Source organism: Callithrix jacchus, chromosome 6 (genome assembly GCF_049354715.1).
Source record: "Callithrix jacchus isolate 240 chromosome 6, calJac240_pri, whole genome shotgun sequence".
Taxonomy (NCBI): Eukaryota; Metazoa; Chordata; class Mammalia; order Primates; family Cebidae; genus Callithrix; species Callithrix jacchus.
This window is the reverse complement of record NC_133507.1, coordinates 116533044-116552617: the sequence shown is the minus strand read 5'-3', so window position 1 is coordinate 116552617 and position 19574 is coordinate 116533044. Positions and strand designations below refer to the sequence as shown.

At 36.7% G+C, this 19574-nt stretch overlaps 1 protein-coding gene and 1 non-coding gene across 19 annotated transcripts in view; one reads left to right on the top strand and one right to left on the bottom strand.

Annotated features, from left to right (window-relative positions):
* Positions 1 to 19574, bottom strand: part of SLC39A10 (solute carrier family 39 member 10) — a 313899-nt gene that overhangs the window by 67626 nt on the left and 226699 nt on the right. For 4 of the 18 annotated variants that reach the window (XM_078328058.1, XM_078328063.1, XM_078328062.1 and 1 more), the window contains one exon: positions 7444 to 7587. The exons of 11 other annotated variants lie outside the window; for them this stretch is intronic. Coding sequence is in view for 1 of the 7 variants with exons in the window: in XM_078328053.1 (XP_078184179.1) it covers positions 4983 to 5073 (91 nt within the window). In the remaining 6 variants the exon portion in view is untranslated. Of the gene's footprint in view, positions 1 to 4982; positions 5242 to 6102; positions 6179 to 7443; positions 7588 to 19574 lie in introns of all 18 variants that reach the window. 3 more of the 18 variants (XM_078328061.1, XM_054257742.2, XM_078328053.1) reach the window with 2 other exon arrangements.
* LOC118154922 (U6 spliceosomal RNA) lies at positions 8856 to 8962 on the top strand. The gene has a single exon (XR_004745176.1). It is a non-coding gene; the product is annotated as a U6 spliceosomal RNA (small nuclear RNA).

Sequence of the window (19574 nt, the reverse complement as noted above, 5' to 3'; positions counted from 1 at the left end):
CTCACATCAGTTAAAATAGTGATCATTAAAAAATCTGAAGACAACAGATGCTGGAGAGGATGTGGAGAAATAGGAACACTTTTACACTGTTGGTGGGAGTGTAAATTAGTTCAACCATTGTGGAAGACAGTATGGTGATTCCTCAAGTACCTAGAAATAAAAATTCCATTTGACCCAGCAATCCCATTACTGGGTATATATCCAAAGGATTATAAATCATTCTAGTATAAAGACACATGCACACATATGTTCGCTGCGGCACTGTTTACAATAGCAAAGACCTGGAACCAACCCAAATGCCCATCGATGATAGACTGGATAAGGAAAATGTGGCATATATTCACCATGGAATACTATGCAGCCATAAAAAAAACCGATGAGTTCGTGTCCTTTGAAGGGACATGGATGAATCTAGAAACCATCATTCTCAGCAAATTAACACAACAGAAAATCAAACACTGCATACTGTCACTCATAGGTGGGTGTTGAACAATGAGAACACGTGGACACAGGGAGGGGAGCATCACACACTGTGGTCTGTTGGGGAGGAGCAGTGGAGGGACAGCATGGGGTAGGGAGGTTGGGGAAGAATAACATGGGGAGAATTGCCAGATATAGGTGATGGGGGGATGAAGGCATCAAACTACATTGCCATGTATGTACCTATGCAACAATCCTGCATGATCTGCACATGTACCCCAGAATCTAAAGTACAATAAAAAAATTTAAAAATTAAAAATTTTTTTTAAAAAAATTTGTTTCATCAAGAAACATTTAAAAAAAAAAATAACCCTTAAAAGGCAAGCCACAGGTTGGGAGATTATAAGGTACATTAAAAAATATATATAAGGAACTTCTATAAATCAGCATGAAAATTATAAAACCCAATGAAAAAATGAGTAGGTAATCTGAACAAGCACTTCATAACAGCAGCCAAACTGCTAAGAAGCAAATGAAAAGATGTTCAGCCTCAGTGGTCTTGAGGAAACCAAATTAAAATCACAATTAGATACCACTATATACTCACCAAAATAACTAAAATATAAAATACTGCCTGTATCAAAAGTAGGCAAGAATATATAGCAGTAAATGGAACTTGTGTACACTGACAGTATGGTTATAGATTGTATCTTTTGAAATACTGTTTGGCAAGATTGGCCAGAAGCTGAACATAAGCCTATGTACTCGCACAGCAATTCTAATCTGGGATATATGCCCAACAGAAATCCATGTACATGGATACCAACATGAATATTCACATGTAATCATTATTCATCACAGTTAAAACTGAAAAAAGGCTGGGCGTGGTGGTTCACACCCGTAATCCCAACACTTTGGAAGTACAAGACAGACAGATCACCTGAGGTCAGAAGTTCAAGACAGGCCTGGCAAACATGGTAAAACCCTGTTTTTACTAAAAATACAAAAATTAGTCAGGCGTGGTGGCGTGTGCCTATAAGCCCAGTTACTCGGGAGGCTGAGATAGGAGACTCATTTAAACACAGGACACAGAGGTTGCAGTCAGCTGAGATTGTGTCATTGCATTCCAGCAAGGGTGAAAAAGTGAGAGACACTTGTCAAAAAAAAAAAAAAACAAAATCTGATAAAAGCCTAAATTTTCATCAATAAAACTATAAATGAAACAGAAAAATCTACCACACATGAATAAAATGAAATTACAGCTTTGTGCGTTAACATAAATGAATTTCACAAACATTGGGCAAAAAATGACAAACACCAAAGAAAGCAGTATAATTCTATTTATATAAAGGTAAAAAGAAATAAAACTTTTTTTTTTTTTGCGATGGAGTCTGACACCCAGGCTAGAGGGCAGTGGCACAATCACAGCTCACTGGGGCCTTAAACTCACAGACACAAGCAATCTTCCCGCCATAGCCTCCCAAGTAGCTGTGTGTGTGCCACCATGCTCAGCTTTAATTTTCTTCTTTTTGGGGTCTTGCTCTGTTGACCAGGCTGGTCTCAAACTCCTACCCTCAACTACTCCTACCTCAAATTCCCAAAGTGCTAAGATTATAGGTGTGACCTACCACACCTGGCCGTGATTACCTTTTGAAAGAAATATAGGGGGTAATAATTGGGAGAAGACCAGAGTGGAGGGGACTGCAAAGTATAATGCTCTCTTTCTTGACATCAGTAATAGTTATATAAATGTTTACTTTGTGATAATTCATGGTACTTATGATTTGTGTACTTTCTGAACACATTCTATTTCAATAAAAAGTTTTCTAAAAATCAAATTTTCTTCACTGAAAACCAATAAAAAACAAACAAAACCATGTGGTGTCTAGAATTATGTAGAACAAGACATATAAAACCATTAAAAGGAAAAATTTACTAAGATGTTATTGAAGGACAGTAAAGAACTGTAAAACCTGAAGAGAGACTCACAGAACATGAAGGACAAAGGCCCCAAGAAAAAAGGAAGTAAAGAAAGAAAAGAACAATCCAAGATGGCCGATCGCTAACATCCCGGGATTGCAGCTCTCAGGGAAGGCGCGGAGAACTAGAGGACGCCACACTTTCAGACAAATTCTGGTCGCTCACGGAGCAGGAGATCCCCCAGTGGAGGAAACACACAGGTGGCCAGCGTGACTCTCGTGGCCGGTGCAGCGGTTCCGCCGGCACCTTGGCGCGGCAGCTCTCGGAGCAAGGAGCAAAGTAAACAGGTTCGGAGGACCTGCACGGGTCCCCAGCAGGACACCAGAGCCCGGCAGCGGCTGTGACGGCACCTCGGCGCGGGAGTGCTCGGCACAGAGTAAACAGGACCGGTTTCCCTTCTGACCGAGGTTTGGAGCCCCAGGAAGGCAGAGTCGCCCACTACCGACACAAGAAGGAAGCCTGACAGGAGAATCCTGGGCAGAAAAGCACCATCAGTTTTAACGCCGCTGCTCTGGCCCTGGGAACTAACAACCTGGACGCCCACTCAAGAGACCTAATCTGAAAGTTGGTAATTTCAAAGAGACAGGAGGATAAATTTACAATGACAGGAAGAAACCAGCGTAAAAAAGCTGAGAATACTCAAAATCAGAACGCCTCTCCCTCTAAAGATGATCACAGTTCCACATCAACAATGGAACAAGGCTTGATGGAGAATGAGCGCATCCCAATGACAGAATCACTCTTCAAGGAATGGATAATAAGAAACTTCGGTGAGTTAAAAGACCATGTTGTAGCCCAACGTAAAGAAACTAGGAACTTTGAAAAAAGGTTTGATGAAATCCTATTGAGAATAGACAACTTAGAGCGGAGTATGAGTGAATTAATGGAACTAAAGAATACAATACAGGAACTCCGAGAAGTATGCACAGGTTTAAACACTCGAATTGTTCAAGCAGAAGAAAGAATATCAGAGGTCAAAGTCCAACTTAATGAAATAAAACGTGAAGAAAAGATTAGAGAAAAAAGGATAAAAAGGAATGAGCAAAGTCTCCAAGAAATGTGGGACTATGTGAAAAGACCAAATTTACGTTTGATAGGTGTACCTGAATGCGACGGAGAGAATGAATCCAAGCTGGAAAATACCCTTCAGGATATTATTCAGGAAAATTTTCCTAAACTAGCAAAGCAGGTCAAAATTCAACCCCAGGTAATACAGAGAACACCACAAAGATACTCCTCAAGAAGAGCAACCCCAAGGCACATAATCGTTAGATTCACCAGGGTTGAAACGAAGGAGAAAATACTAAGGGCAGCCGGAGAGAAAGGTCATGTTTCCCACAAAGGCAAGCTTATCAGACTTACAGCAGATCTCTCAGCAGAAACTCTACAAGCCAGAAGAGAGTGGGGGCCAATATTCAACATTCTCAAAGAACAGAACCTTCAGCCCAGAATTTCATATCCAGCCAAACTAAGCTTCACAACTGAAGGAAAAATAAAATCTTTTATGAACAAGCAAGAACTCGGAGATTTTATTACCACCAGGCCTGCTTTACAAGAGCTTCGGAAAGAAGCATTACACACATAAAGAAACAACCAGTATTAGCCTTTCTAAAAATACACCAAAAAGTAAAGAGCACCAACATAAAGAAGAATTTACACCAACGAATGGATAAAACAGCCAGTCAACATCAAATGGCAGTAACCCTAAATTTAAATTGACTAAATCCCCCAATCAAAAGACACAGCCAAAACCCAATGGCATTTTACATCCAGACCTGTTTCACATGCAAGGATACACAAAGACTCAAAACAAAGGGATGGAGAAAGATTTACCAACCAAATGGAGAGCAAAAATAAATAATAAATAAATAAAAAGCAGGAGTTGCAATTCTCGTGTCGGATAAAATAGATTTTAAAGCAACAAAGATATAGTGGTAAAAGGATCAATGCAACAACAAGAGCTAACGATCCTAACACCCAGATACGAGACTTAGATTCAATGAGACAGAAAATTAATAAGGATATCAAGGACTCGAACTCAGATCCGGAACAAGTAAACTTAATAAATATTCATAGAGCTCTCCACTTCAAATACACAAAATATACATTCTTGTCAATACCACATCACACCTACCCATAAGTTTAAATGAAACATTGATTGGCCATTATTAATACTCATTTTTTTTTCAAAATAAAGCAATATTTCCATTTACTCTCCCTCTTTCTCTTCCTCTTTCTTCCTCTCCTTTACTTTTTTTTTCTTTCCTTCTCTCAAAAAAAAAGAAATCAACTTGTAAACCTCTAGATCCAGGTCGGCAATGTCTCTCTCATTGCTTGATTTCCTTCCTTCCCTTCCCTCCCTCCCTCCCCGCTTCCTCCCTTCCTTCCTTCCTTCCTTCATCCCTTCCTTCCTCCCTACCGTCCTTCTTCCCTCCCTCCCCGCTTCCTCCCTTCCTTCCTTCATCCCTTCCTTCCTCCCTACCGTCCTTCTTCCCTCCCTTCCTGCCTTCCTCCCCCCCCCAAAAAAAAAAAAAAAAAAAAAAAGAAAGAAAGAAAAGCAGCCCAGGTGCAGTGGCTCATACCTGTAATCCCAGCACTTTGGGAGGCCAAGGCTGGTGGATCACCTGAGGTCAGGAGTTTGAGACCAGCCCGACCAACATGGTGAAACCCCATCTCTACTAAAGCACAAAAATTAGCCAGGCATGGTGGCTGGTGCCTATAATCTCAGCTACTTGGGAAGGTGAGGCAGGAGACTTGCTTGAACCCAGGAAGCGGAAGTGGCCGTGAGCTGAGATTGTGCCATTGTACTCCAGCCTGGTCAACAAGAGTGAAAATCTCCATCTCAAAAAAAAGAAAGGAAAAGCAGTCAACTGCAGTTACAAATGTGACTATGAAGGACTGTGTATTAACATGTAAAAATCCCAGAAATACAATTTTTAAAATTGGAAAAAGATACATGCTGTATCATTTACAGACAATTTTAAAACATGCAAAATTGCTTATTTTGGAGTATATATTCATGTAGCAAGAGAACATGGATGATTACATTCTGAAGAGTCATTATCTTGTCAGAAAAGGAAGGAGGGAAATCAGCTGATAGAGGAAGTACAGATTTAAATGCATCTGCAGTGTGTTATTTCTTTAAAAAGGGGAAAGGGATCTAAAGCAGTATGATAAAACATTTAATTGTTGTTAAAGCAAGATAATGGAATTCGGGTGCTGGTTTATTCTTCTATGTATTTTTGTGTATATTTGAAAAGGGACCACATAATCGTGGTTAATCACGCTGTGGTTGTGAGAGTAGCATAAGCTACTCTCTGAAATCTGAAAGGCAAATTCTTGTGCCCTATCCCGACCTACTGTAACAAATCCTAGGGATAGGACCCAACAATGACTTATCCAGCCTTTCTAGTGAGTTTGATGCAAGCTAGACAAAATTTGAGAGTGCCTATTTATATAAATAAATTACCAAACACTTCTACTTCTCTAAAATGATACTTTGGGCTGGGCATAGTCACTCACACCTACAATTCCAACACTTTGGGAGGCAGAGGTTGGAGGATCTTGGGCCCAAGAATTCAAGACTAGCCTGAGCAACACAGCAGAACCCCTTCTCTACAGAAAAATACAAAAAAATTTGCTGGGCATGGTGACATGTGCCTGTAGTCTCAGCTGTTTGAGACACCAAGGTGGGAGGATCACCTGAGCTTGGGAGGTCAAGGCTGCAATGAGCCCTGATCTTGCCACTGCACTCCAGCCTGGGCGATAGAGACGTTGTCTAAAATAAATTAATAAAATAATACATTAGTCAACTGAATGTCATGATCTATCTGAATAAATTAAGTTGAATTATCATATACATTATGTTAAGCATTTTTAAAAAGTCTATAAAACAATTCCAAAGCAACATTGAGATTTGTTTTTTAATTGTACACAGTCTCATGGATAAAGTAACCATTTAAACTGTGTATCAATTTTACTTGCACACTAATGAAGATGAAAAGATGTGGATGATTAAGACCAATCACTGTTAAGCAAAGGAAGATATATATTCATCCTTCAGCTCCTGTTACACTCCCTGCATTTACCTTGATTTTCCACTAGAAAAGGTATGATGCAAATTAAAGGTATGAGTGTTGCTCCCTTCAGCTGATCTGTAAATACTGTTAGGTTTCTATAATGCATATTATCTCACTGTCAAATGAATAGGTACCAGAGGTGGAAATAGGACATTCATATATATTGATCAGACAACATCAAATGAATGACTCCATGAAACAAAAAAGCTGTAGATGGTTTACACAAGCTTTAAAATGTCATTTGTCTCTTTTAAATATACGCTATCATGGAAAAGATTTTAAGTATCTTGAGTACTCTAATCATTTAAGAGAATATCATAGGAATACAAGGACACAAGCAAAGTCATGGGGCAATATTAAACCTGTGCTAAATTTTTTTTTTTTTTTTAAGTAAATCACTCATTAACTTTGCAACTTTAGTTTAGAATTATTATAACGGATGCATGCTTAAGAATCATGTAGGCCAGCCATGGTGGCTCACGCCTGTAATCCCGGCACTTTAGGATGTTGAGGCAGAACTGCTTAAGCCCAGGAATCTGAGCCCAGCCTGGGCAACATAATGAGATCCTATCTCTACAAAAAAAGTAAAAAATTAGCTGAGTGGTGGTGCACGCCTGTACTCCCAGCTACTTGAGGCTAAGGTGGAAGGACTGACTGAACCCAGGAGGTCCAGACCATAGTGCCAAGATCGTGCTCTGCACTCCAGCCTGTGTGACAGAGCAAGACCCTGTCTCAAAGGAAAAAAAAAAATCATTTAGATAAAATATGCATTTTGTTATCACAGGCTAAGCAGCTATTGCAAAGAGTCCCCTCTCAAAAAGCAGCGGTTAAAGAAATGAGCAAGTTTTTGTCTAACAGTTCAAGATGAATACTCCATATTAAATCATTTGGACATTAAAAACAAAAAATGACTACTCTGGTCTGAGTGTGCTCTGCTCCAGTCATTCAGACATATCAGTCTTACATGGTTGATATTCCAGCCAACAGGAAAAGAGAATGACGTCCAGGTTCAGAAGTTTCTTCTTCAGCAGCAAGGGAAGTAGAAGCTGCAGGCTTCACTTCTTATCATATTCCACTGGCAAGGGTTTAGTCACACGATCTCAATCAGCTAGGAGGCAAGGTCTCACCTTACTGAGTTTCCCAAGCATTCCAAGAGATGTTAACAATCTTACCCACTGACAGCACAAAGAGGAACTCTGAATGGAGAGGGAATGGGGGAAATGGTATAAGCCCATATACCACTCAACCCTAAAAACTGACATTTATATGACGCAGATTTGCCCTAGCCAAAATATTCTATTATGCCTCTTGTGCTTTGGAGTTTTCCAAGTTTTCTGCATTGAGAATATGTTAGTTTTATAATTGAGAATATTTTTCCAGTTCGGCTGAGTTATCTCTACCAAAGAGTTCTATTAGGTGCTGTAGACATCGATAAATGAGCTCACTGACAAGAAATGGAAAAGGGGATTCTGGTAAATAACTAGCAGTGCCACAACAAATTTATTTTCATCTTTTGCTTTTATTTCCAATACATCACTACAGTTAAAAGCATAATTCTATAACTGCATAATTTCTGCATTAAGGGTGGGGCTAATTTACAGTTAAGAACTTAATCACTGTGCTAGTTATTATACTATTTTAAATGCAAATATTTTGCTTTAGATGCGAAGAAAAAAAATGAAGTTCACTAATATTCTCTTGTATTTAATATCAGAACTAAATGTTTAGTCAAGATAGTGGTTATACTTTGGTGTAGGATGTCAGTGACTGGGCAGAATTAGAGGAATTCTAGGTTTCTATTAATGTCTTATTTCCTCACCTGGGTGCTGGCTACATGGCTGTGCTTCACTTCATGAAAACTGGGTGAATTTTACACTTAACATTTGGGTACTTTTCTGTAGCTGTGTTATATTTTATCCAAAACTTAATTTTTATTCCCCACCTGAAGTTTATTCCAACCTTCAATTTGTAAAATCAGTAACACATACCTTCTGGAAACACATCCATACTTAATAATCCTCAAAGGTAAATTTGCTTTAACTTCTTACTTTGAAATAATTTAAGATTCACAAGAAGTTGTAAAAGTGGTTCAGAGTTTCCATGCACCCTTTCCCCAACTTTTCCCAATAACATCTAACATAACTGTAGTACATGTTCAAGACCAAGAAACTGACATCCATACTATTAACTAAACTACAAACCTTATTCAAACATCACCAGTTTTTACATGTACTCTAAAAAGTGCTATAACAGAAAATCCATTTTTTAACCAGAAACAAAAAGGGCATTTTTGGTAACAAAAAGACACTGTTTAACAAAATACATGGTTGTACTTAAGAGAAAGGTTAACTAGATCCTTAAATGAAAGGAATAGGGGTGTTTGCTTCAGTGGCACATATACTAAGACTCAAACGATACAGAGAAGATTAGCGTAGCCCCCGAACAAAGATAACATGCAAATTTGTGAAATGGTCTATATTTTTAAATGTTCTCACCACAAAAAAAAAGTGAGATAATGTATCTGTTAGCTCAATTTAGACATTCCACAATATATACATATCTCAAAATACATGTTGTACATAATACACTATTTTTGTCAAAAAAAGGAATTAGGGTTGATATACTCCATAGCAATTTCTCCTATAAAGGCTTACAAAAACCTTTTTTAAAAAGTTTATTTTTATTTTTCATATACAGATGAGGTCTTACTATGTTGCCCATGCTGGTCTCAAACTCCTGGGCTCAAGGGATCCTCCCACTTCAGCCTCCCAACTGCTGAGATTACAGGCATAAGCCTAGCCTACAAAAACCTTACAGGCTTTGTATTGTAGTTTTGAAATGTATAAAATGTCAAGTTATGAAATTTAAAATTTTTAAATAAATATAATTAAACACCTTAAATAACAAGTTCAGTAGTAATACATATTAACGGCTAACATTATATAAATTCTCCTACAGATATTTTGTCTTGGATTGTCTTTTATTTCATAAAGATGAACATAATAAAAATGTAGAATGTTTGAGATTTTTTAAATTCTCAGGTATATTTAGCTAAATAATGTTATGTACAAGGAATCTGAGACCCAGAGAAGGTATCCAACGTGATTAAGCTGATATTTCAAGTCTGTGGCATTCCTCTGACTTGAAAGATAGGGGCTCTTTACTACAGTATCATATTTTTATACCTTAAAACCAGAATACTGTGAAATCTTTATTAAAGTAACACATCTAAAATATAGTTTTTTTTTTTTTAAGGGAAAAGAAATTGTCTCCTAATACTACTTAGTCAATAGAAAAAAACAAGTCATTGCGAATAAAATTAGATTACTTAACAAAATGACTGTCTGACATAAGAAAAATAACAGATAAATACTAAAATAATCCTAGTTCCAACCCTAGGTTCCTACTGCCTCGGAGAAGCCGATCAACTTAGTAATTTTTTTTTGAGAGGGAGTCACTCCACTCTGTTGACCAGGCTGGAGCACAGTGGCATGTTCTCCAACTCACTGCAACCTCCACCTCCTAGGTTCAAACCATCATCCTGCCTCTGCCTCCTGAGTAGCTGGGATTACAGGTGCCCACCTGGCTAATTTTTCATTTTTTTTAGTAGAGACAGGATTTCACCAGGATGGTCTTGAACTCCTGACCTCAGGTGATCCACCTGCCTCAGCCTCCCAAAGTCCTGGGATTACAGGTACAAGTGACCGCAATGGGCCCCATCAATTTAGTATTTATTGCCTATGTGCAATCTACCCATTTCATTTAAATCAAAAAACAAGACAAAACAAAACAAAAAAAAAAAACACCTCTTTTTACTCTAGGGAATTGTTTCTCTAAAAGAAAATGAAGACAACTTTGGGAGGCCAAGGCAGGTGGATCACGAGGTCAAGAGATCGAGACCATCCTGGTCAACATGGTGAAACCCCGTCGCTACTAAAAATACAAAAAATTAGCTGGGCATGGTGGCACGTGCCTGTAATCCCAGCTACTCAGGAGGCTGAGGCAGGAGAATTGCCTGAACGCAGGAAGCGGAGGTTGCGGTAAGCCGAGATCGCGCCATTGCACTCCAGCCTGGGTAACAAGAGCAAAACTCCGTCTCAAAAAAAAAAAAAGAAAATGAAGACGAAAGGAAAGAACTGTATCACAATTCTTTCTTTCATACCTGTGTGTGCAAATGCATGCACACACACAATATGCTAACAATGACAGGGAAAAGATACTATAAATTGCTTAGCAAGGTTTTAAAGCAAGCTTTTTCAATGCTCCAGATTGCTATTCTGAAGGTAAATGAGGTAGAAACTGAGGGAATAAAACCTTTTGGGTCAAAGGGGAACCTTCTGCAAATCTTAACATGGGAAAAGGTCAACACGGGTACTTTAACCATATCAGGAGGCTGTGTTCAAAGTATCAGTCAGCTGTTCAACCACATTCCAATACTGCTTGCAAGTTCACTGAAACTAGGAAACCACCACCAGAAGGAGAAATTAGGTTATTCATGGTCACAAGCCCCCTCACCACACAGGACTAGGGGGAAAACACTCAGCAACTCAAATGAGTGATTCGATTAGGTAACTCATGGTCACAAGTCCTCTCCCCACACAGGACTAGGGGACAAACACTCATCAACTTAGAATTACTTGGGGACATAAGCCCGGCAGACCTGACCATCAACAGCAACCCTCTCAGGCCCCTTTCTACCCTTCCATGCTGTGGAAGCTTTTACTTTTGCTTGCTCAATAAACTGCTGCTCAATTCTTAGAGCAAGGGAAGCCAAGAACCTGAACCCGGAGCCCAAGCTGCAAATCTGGTTACAAAACCAAAAGATTAATCACTAAACCTTCATCCTGGATAACATGTCATGCTTTAAATAAACTTAATGTGAAATTCTATTCAATAAATGTATATACCGTTTCCTAATTTCATAAAGGTCTTTATTTTTAAAAAGTTTTATTACAGGACTACTTTAAATGGTTGAAATCAGTTTTACTTATATACACAGTCATATAAACACAGCTGATATTTATATGATTGAATAGCTTTATCAAACTTTATCTTGACAGCAGTGTAGGGTGTCAAATATCAATTTGATTTCCTTCTGTGATTCAATAATGGCAAACACAGAATAATGAAGAAGCAATGAGACTCTGCATAGTGAGGATAGATTAGCCTAGGAGTCAAACATCTCAGTTAGAGATCTGACTCTGCCATTTATTAGCTATAAGTCCTTGAGCAAGTCCCTCAACCACTGTAAATCTTATTACTACTTATAAAGTAGGACTGTTAATTTCTATTTTATAGTAACTATAAGAACCAAATAAAATCACATATTTTCAAGTTGTAAAATATTTGTTAATCTTCCTATATTATATGCAATATTTAAATGTTATTTAATATTTAAGTACAAGCTATTAATAGCAATATAAATTGAGCTCTGTCCCTACTTCTCATATACCTATTAAATGTAGTATTTTGTATACAGTACAGAAGCAGGAATCAGAAACCTGTCTCTAGTTTTCTAGTAATGCCACTGTTTTCTCTCTGCAAAACAGGAGAAATAATACCTACATTTATCCACCAACCAAACAAATGTACATGAAATAGCTTTGTAAAGCAATTAAGGCATTACCTCAGGTATTACCGTTATTAGATGTGGTATTATCTTTCACTTAAATTATAAAAAATATGGTGGTGGGGAAGAGTCTCTGTTGTTGACTCTTTGGAAATGTAACAAAAATATTACAAGAGCACATGCATCATTAGCGCATCTAAGACCTGCTCTAGATTACAGGAGGCATCCAATTCACCAGTATCTGAGCAGAAGTTGGCACACCTTACCAGTTTCACTAGCATTAGAAAATTCTTCAAGGGATAAAAAGTATTGCAGTAATGAGTTCTCAGCAGGGACCACAAAATCCTCTTACAGCTTCATGGTTTGCTTTTTCATCCCCCTACTTCACCAGCTATCTAATCTATTGGAAATTACACTTAGTTTGGAATGTCACTGCAACTTTTCCAATATATAAATTGCACAGTTCAGGCAATCTAATGTTTCCACTGAGATTCATTCATATAAAAAGTGCATGTTAATTGAGCTTGGGTATTAATTCAGTTTCACTAACTGAATTCACTAACTCCTGTTTCACTAACTTGAGAATATAAACATTTATGCCTTGATGTAAGATACCAAATTAACCAGCAACACATATATTTTCTCATCAAATGTCTAAACTACCTGCATTTCTGCTTTTCAGCCTTTAATTACAGGGAATCTGGAACCATACTGGAGAAAGCTACCTCTAATACTGCTACCCCTGTTCTGCCAGTTGTGAATACAAACATCTGGGATTAGTAAATGCAGTCATTGGGATATCTTTTGGAGCTACTAAAATGTTTACAATTTTAGATACATTCATTATGAAGCAGACTTACAGTACTAACTAGCTGGGTGCAGTGGCTCATGCCTGTAATCCCAGCACTTTCAGAGACCAAAGCAGGCATATGGCTTGAGCCCAAAAATTTCAGACCAGCCTGAGCAACATGGCCAAACCTCATCTCTATAGAATTTTTTTTTTAATTAGCCAGGTGTGGTGGCCCATGCCTGTAATCCCAGCTACATGGGAGGCTCAGGTGGGAGGATTACTTGAGCCCAGGAGGTCAAGGCTGCAGTGAGCTATGATTGGGCCACCGTACTCTCCAGCCTGGCAACAGCTTGTTGTTCTCTTTCCACTCATCACTGACAGTTGTTTTTATTCTAAAAATAGCTACTACTGCAATACCTCAAGTCTTTATTATTCCATGCATTCCCACTCTTCCTTTTTTCAGTGTCTTGTCGTCGCTGTTACACATCCTTGATTTTATACCAGCTTGATGTAAAAACTGCCAGCTAAAATGATCCTTCTTTTCCATGAGGTCAGGGAAAAAAAAAAAAAATCAAAGAATCTCCAAGACAATCTTTTTATAACATTGACTTTTTTGATGCTTCTGACAACACAGAGGCTACTTATTCCCCACCATGGAAGCTTTCTGTTCAATTAATTTTAGCTCTTTTATTTTACGCCATCAAGGTCTTGTTAACTGTTGAACAAAGTGATATGATTCAGTTCAGCCATTTGGCAGGCTCTTACAAACATGTAATCCAAATGTCAAAACTACTTAATTTTCATTAGCAAACTACCAATTTAACCATCAGTTACCAGTCCAATAACATCTTTATTCAAGTTTTAAAATGTCAAATACATTTTTTTTTAACTACGTAAAATTCTTGAGCATAGTCTTGACTGCATTCCTCTTACACAGTTACATTCAGAAACACAGAAGTGGGGTAATTTTGATAAATATATAATAAAAGGACAAAAAAAAAAAAAAACAAGAAAATTATTGCCAGAAAAAACAAAGTTGTGCAGGAAAGGAAAAGTAGTCACTTATTACAATGACACAGTTGTATAACATTTATAACATCAAAACGTAACACCAAATACCATTCTAAATCAAAATTACAATAAAAATTGTACTGAGAAACTGGAGTACAGGAAATAGGAAGGTATGAAGAGAAGTGAAAAGAACACTAAATCATTCTTCATTAAATAGATAATGGCTAGAACTGAAAATGAGCTGCAAGTAATGAACATGTTATCTGGAGACACGGTAATGAATAGCAAAATAATCAACTAAAGGAACTAAAGGGGGTTCCTCATCTCTCTAGGCAGAAGAATATAAGAGGAGGAGACAGGGGAGTGATTATTTTTCCCTCAAGAAACTTCGCAGAACTATCTGATTCTTTAAACTATATCTACGGATAACACTAAAAAAAAATCTAAAAGTTAGCAATTATAAAATTTTAGTTGGCAAACCAACAAAATGTCACATGTGGAAGAAAATGAATTACTTCTAGCTTTAAGATTTCACAAGCATTTATTTGTCTGCAGGATGGAGATATATATACACATACATACATTTTTTTTTTTTTTTTTTCCTTTGGCAGGTTCTCACTTTGTTGCCCTGGCTGTAGTGCATCAGTGCAATGACAGCTCAGTAAAGTCTCAAATTCCTGGGCTGAAGCCATCCTCCCACTTCAGCCTCCCACGTAGCTGGGACTATAGGTGTGCACCATTTACAACCAGCTAACTTTTTTTTTGTAGAGATGTGGTTTCACTATGTTGCCCAGGCTGGTCTCGAATTCCTGACCTTAAGTGATTCTTCCACCTTGACTTCCCAAAGTGCTGGAATTACAGGTGAGACACTGGGCCCAGCCTGTTTGCAGTTTTAATAATAATATGCAAACATTTTAATTCCAATTTGTGCTATTATCTTTACTTGCTTTGAATGAATTCCAAAATACGGGGGAAACCTATAAAAATGTTAACACTTTTCAGGTTTTGTCACATACTTACTTTCCAAATTGGTTTCTAGAGAAATTAAGCTTGGTTATATTGCCACCAGCAGTATGATCACAGCACTCTCATTAGCACTAAGTATCATAAATTTTTAAATAAAGATCTTAATTTTTAATTTACATTTTTTAAAGCTATTCCTGGCGGGCACAGTGACTTGTGCCTCTAATCCCAACACTTTGAGAGGCCAAGGCAGGTGAATCGCCTGAGGTTGGGAGTTTGAAACCAGCCTGACCAACACGGAGAAACCCCGTCTCTGCTAAAAATATAAAATTAGCCCAGCATAGTGGCACATGCCTTTAATCCCAGCTACTTGGGAGGCTGAGGCACGAGAATCTCTTGAACCCAGGAGGTGGAGGCTACAGTTAGCCAAGATTACACCATTGCACTCCAGCCTGGGCAACAAGAGCAAAACTCTGTCTGGAAAAAAAAAAAAAAAAGCTATTCCTGATGTCTCAGTACTTTTTCCAACAAACATTAGCTTTTACATAACATGACTAGGTTACATTTTCTGCAAAAACTCTTCAGTTCTAATATGTTCCTTTTTATTCTGATGATGTTTTAGATGTTTTCATGTACATGCAATGAAACTTAACATTTTTACAATTTCTTCTATGACTGCTGTTAAAAGTATTCCCCCCCATATTTTAATGTGTATTTTCTTTTTTTAAAAAAAGGTATAATTTAAAATAACACAACTCCTAAAGAACGAAGAAGACCCGTAACATCTATTTCATTTTTAAGAAAAAGGCAAATGTCAGTTGAACTTATCCATCACTTTCACATACATATCAGTTAATTACAAAACGTTAAGTGCTGCTGTTTAGGCAAAAATCTTCATAGAAGACAACTTAAGATTTTAGAAATTATATATCCCATGAAATTATATTTATAGTGAATTTAAAGAACACTTTTTTCTTAATATCTTTCAATTATTTAACTTTAGCATGTTTCTGATTTTTAATTTTTAACAACTAGGATTATTTTCTTAAAAATAAATTTTATATGTACACTGTATGTACTTTCATAGGATGTTAAATACATTTAATTATTCACTTTATTTGGAAAAAGATGGGAGGGAAAAAGAAGGAAAAGGGTTGAAAAACTAACTGTTGGACACTATGCTCAGTACCTGGGTGACAGGATCATTCATGCCCCAAACTTCAGCATCACACAATATACCCAGGTAACAAATCTGTACATATACCCCCCGAATCTAAAATAAAAATTGAAAAAAAAAAAAAAAATTAGACTATCCTAATTTAAAACCCAAATCTTTTTTCTATTCTAATATATAATTTGCTTATTTCTTATTTCTCTTTGGTTTCATAACTTCTATATTCCTGAAACAGCATAAAACCCAAATCTTAAGAAAGGTATATTCCAAACATTAAAAAATTATGAAGTCAGGTGACATGCTTTTCTAAAACGGTCCATGGGAATAGAAAACCTTAAAACGTATACATACACAGAATACATGTTGTGTACATATTGTACACATGTGTACATGTTGTGTACATGGGAATAGAAAACCTTAAAATTGCCTTAAAACGTATACATACACAGAATACATGTTGTGTACATATTGTACTATTTTATGATTATGTAAGGCACTTTCTTATACTGTTTTATTGATCTCATTTTATGTAATAACACAACATGTATTATTCCATTTATATTGATAAAGTATATAAATCAATCTTTCCATAGCCCCTTTCATCAAGAAGCTATGTTCCTCTATAACACAGTGCAAAGTGTATTTCTTTATCTGCAAAGAAAATAATGTAAGGAGTCATCTTCAGTATAAGTGTACTGAGTTAATATACAAAAATGTTTGTTCACAGACCTGTAAGCTTACGGTTTTGAATTGCTTTATGAGGGGAGTAGAAAGAGAGGAGAGAAAGAGGAAGGGAGAGAGGACCCGAGACATAAGCGGCATAAAAATATCCATTTTCTGCTCTGCTCTGCTAGAGTTACAAGGAAGACATAATCAGCTTTTCAACTGGAAAAGGTAAACTGTGAGAGAGCTACGTAAGTAGTACAGTGTGACGGTTAGGGGTAACCCACAGTTTAAGGCCAAGGGCTTCACATCCCTTTTCCAACTCCAACCATAATAAAGCATAATTAATTCCCTCTGTAAAGGAAAAATGGAAAGGTGGAAGACAGAAAAAGCTTCTATATTATGTAAAGAACACCTGAGAACTCACATTACCTATGAATTGATCATTTGACTGAACATTTTTCTACCAAAATATTTTACCACAAAAGCAGCTATAGATAAGACATACATTAATAAGTTTTGTTCCAACTACTTACAGAAGCAGGGATATTTGGCCCATATTTTGCTGATCCACACTGAATTTACACATTTTTTTAAAAAGTATCAATCCAGCAGACAACTGTAGGGGAAACCACTATTTTAAAATTCAACAATTCAAATATAAAAAAGTGAATTTAGAAAAGATTCTAAAGGGGGAAGGCAAGGCATATCTGAAATTGCTTCTTTTTATTTATAGATATTAAAGTAATAGCACAGGCTGGACACGATGGCTCATGCCTGTAATCCCACCACTTCAGGAGGCTGAGGCAGGTGGATCACTTGAATCTAGGAGTTTGAGACCAGCCTGGGCAACATGGTGAAACCCTGTCTCTAGAAAGAAAAAAAAAAAAATACAAAAAGTTAGCCGGGCATGGTGGCACACGCACCTATAGTCCCAGCTACTTAGGGAGGCTGACGTAGGAGGATGACCTGAGCCCAGGAGGTCAAGGCTGCAGTGAGCCCTGATCTCGCCACTGCACTCCAGCCTGGGGAAGAGACACCGTCTTTAATAATTAAAAAAAAAAAAAAGGAACAGCACAGTGGGATACATATCTTTGTGATCTTACTAGATGAAGTGATTTTTTTCTCCTTCCTATATTGAATGAAAATAAATCTAAAACCTAAAATGATATCACTGATTAAATCTTAATTATAGAGGATTAAAATTAACCTTTCATAGTTCAGTTCTTATATTTCTTGTCCTACATGATATTAATAAGGATACATCTTATAATATTCTTCCTTTTCTAATCCCTAAAAATCTTAATGGGATGAATGGTCCCTCAAAGTACAGTATATAAAAGGGCAAAATTGATGCCTATTAGAAATATTAATACAAGAATAAGTATTTTCAGCAGGTCAGGGTCAACAAATTAAAAAAAATTATCTGATACCTCCCTTTCAGCAGTACCTAAAAGTGATGAGTAATTATAAAATTATGAAAGTAGGTAATTGTAACTTTTGGATTGTGAAAATAAACACTATTTGAACAAGATTTTAGATTTTATCCTTTTATTTGTATAAGCCTGTAAACCTGTATCACCAGCAGCATCATATTCTAGCATCTTTTAACATAAAATCTAACATTAAAAATCTATCAAATATCCAATTCCTTATATCTGGCAATCCAAAAAAACCCTTATGTTCTGATAGAAAAATAGTACTTGACACAGAATTATTGATGAGATACAATAAATTGTGTCCTAACATATCTGAACATTGTATGTGGTCTCCTAAGCAGTCAATTTGGAAATAATATTACTGGCTAGGCATGGTGGCTCATGCCTGGGACACTGAGATGGGAGGATGGCCCAAGCCCGAGTTTGTGACCAGTCTGGGCAACATGGCAAGACCCTGTCTCTAAATACATACATACTATTATTTCAAACTGTAATTTTGGTTCTACAATTCTTTATACCTACTAAACATACTTTTAAGCATTCCAATAATTTTAAGAATATATTTGGTTATTTTAGAAAAACTTGAAAGTCATCCTATAGCCTACCCATAAAACTTATAGAGGATACTATAAAAGTTTAAAATACTATTTTATTTATTAAAATACTATTTTATTCAGATATTGGTATAATCAGAATAAAACCTAAAACCTTAGCGTTTACACTGACTATAGAGAATTCTTTCTGTAGATTTTGTAGAATGTTATGCATTCACTGCCTTTGTGAAGTGGTATATAGTGGCATAATATCCATGTGTAAACTGAATACTTGGGTTTTACAGTATTCATATAAAATATTGTTATATAAAAAAAGGAAATCTTGTGGCTATGAAGAGATCCTTGAAACTATTTTTCAAGAATTTCTATAAAAGTCATAGTTCATAATAAATTCGAATTTTAAAAAAGGTCACAATGTAAATTTAACACTTTCAAACTTTATTAGTACAAAGAAATACAAAGTTATATGGAACTAAATCTAGAAAGAATTTTTTACATCATTCAAGATAAGGAGAAGCCCACATTAAATAAAATTGCTGTTATTTACACAGCTAACTTCAAAGCAACACCTTTTAATATATTACCCTCTTCCTATTTTGAAAACAATCGCATATATGTATTTCTTTTTCAGGGCAAGGTTCTATCTCCACCCAAACTTCTCCCCTATTTGAAAAACTCAGAGCTAAAAGCAATCAGAATTAACCAGTTCAAAAACGCTTATGTCCATCTTATTAGCAACACTAACTGGCCAAAGGGAACCTTAAAATAGACCAGATTTATAGTACTAAGGAAATCTAATTGTAATTTAAACACTATCTTGTTTTAGGAAAAGGTGAAGGGAATCAAACGCTAGGGGGCAGCATCAAACTGTTGTGGTTTAGGCTGGGCAGTCTTGCAAACTTTAAGCTTTAGCATACTTTTAATGAGAATTA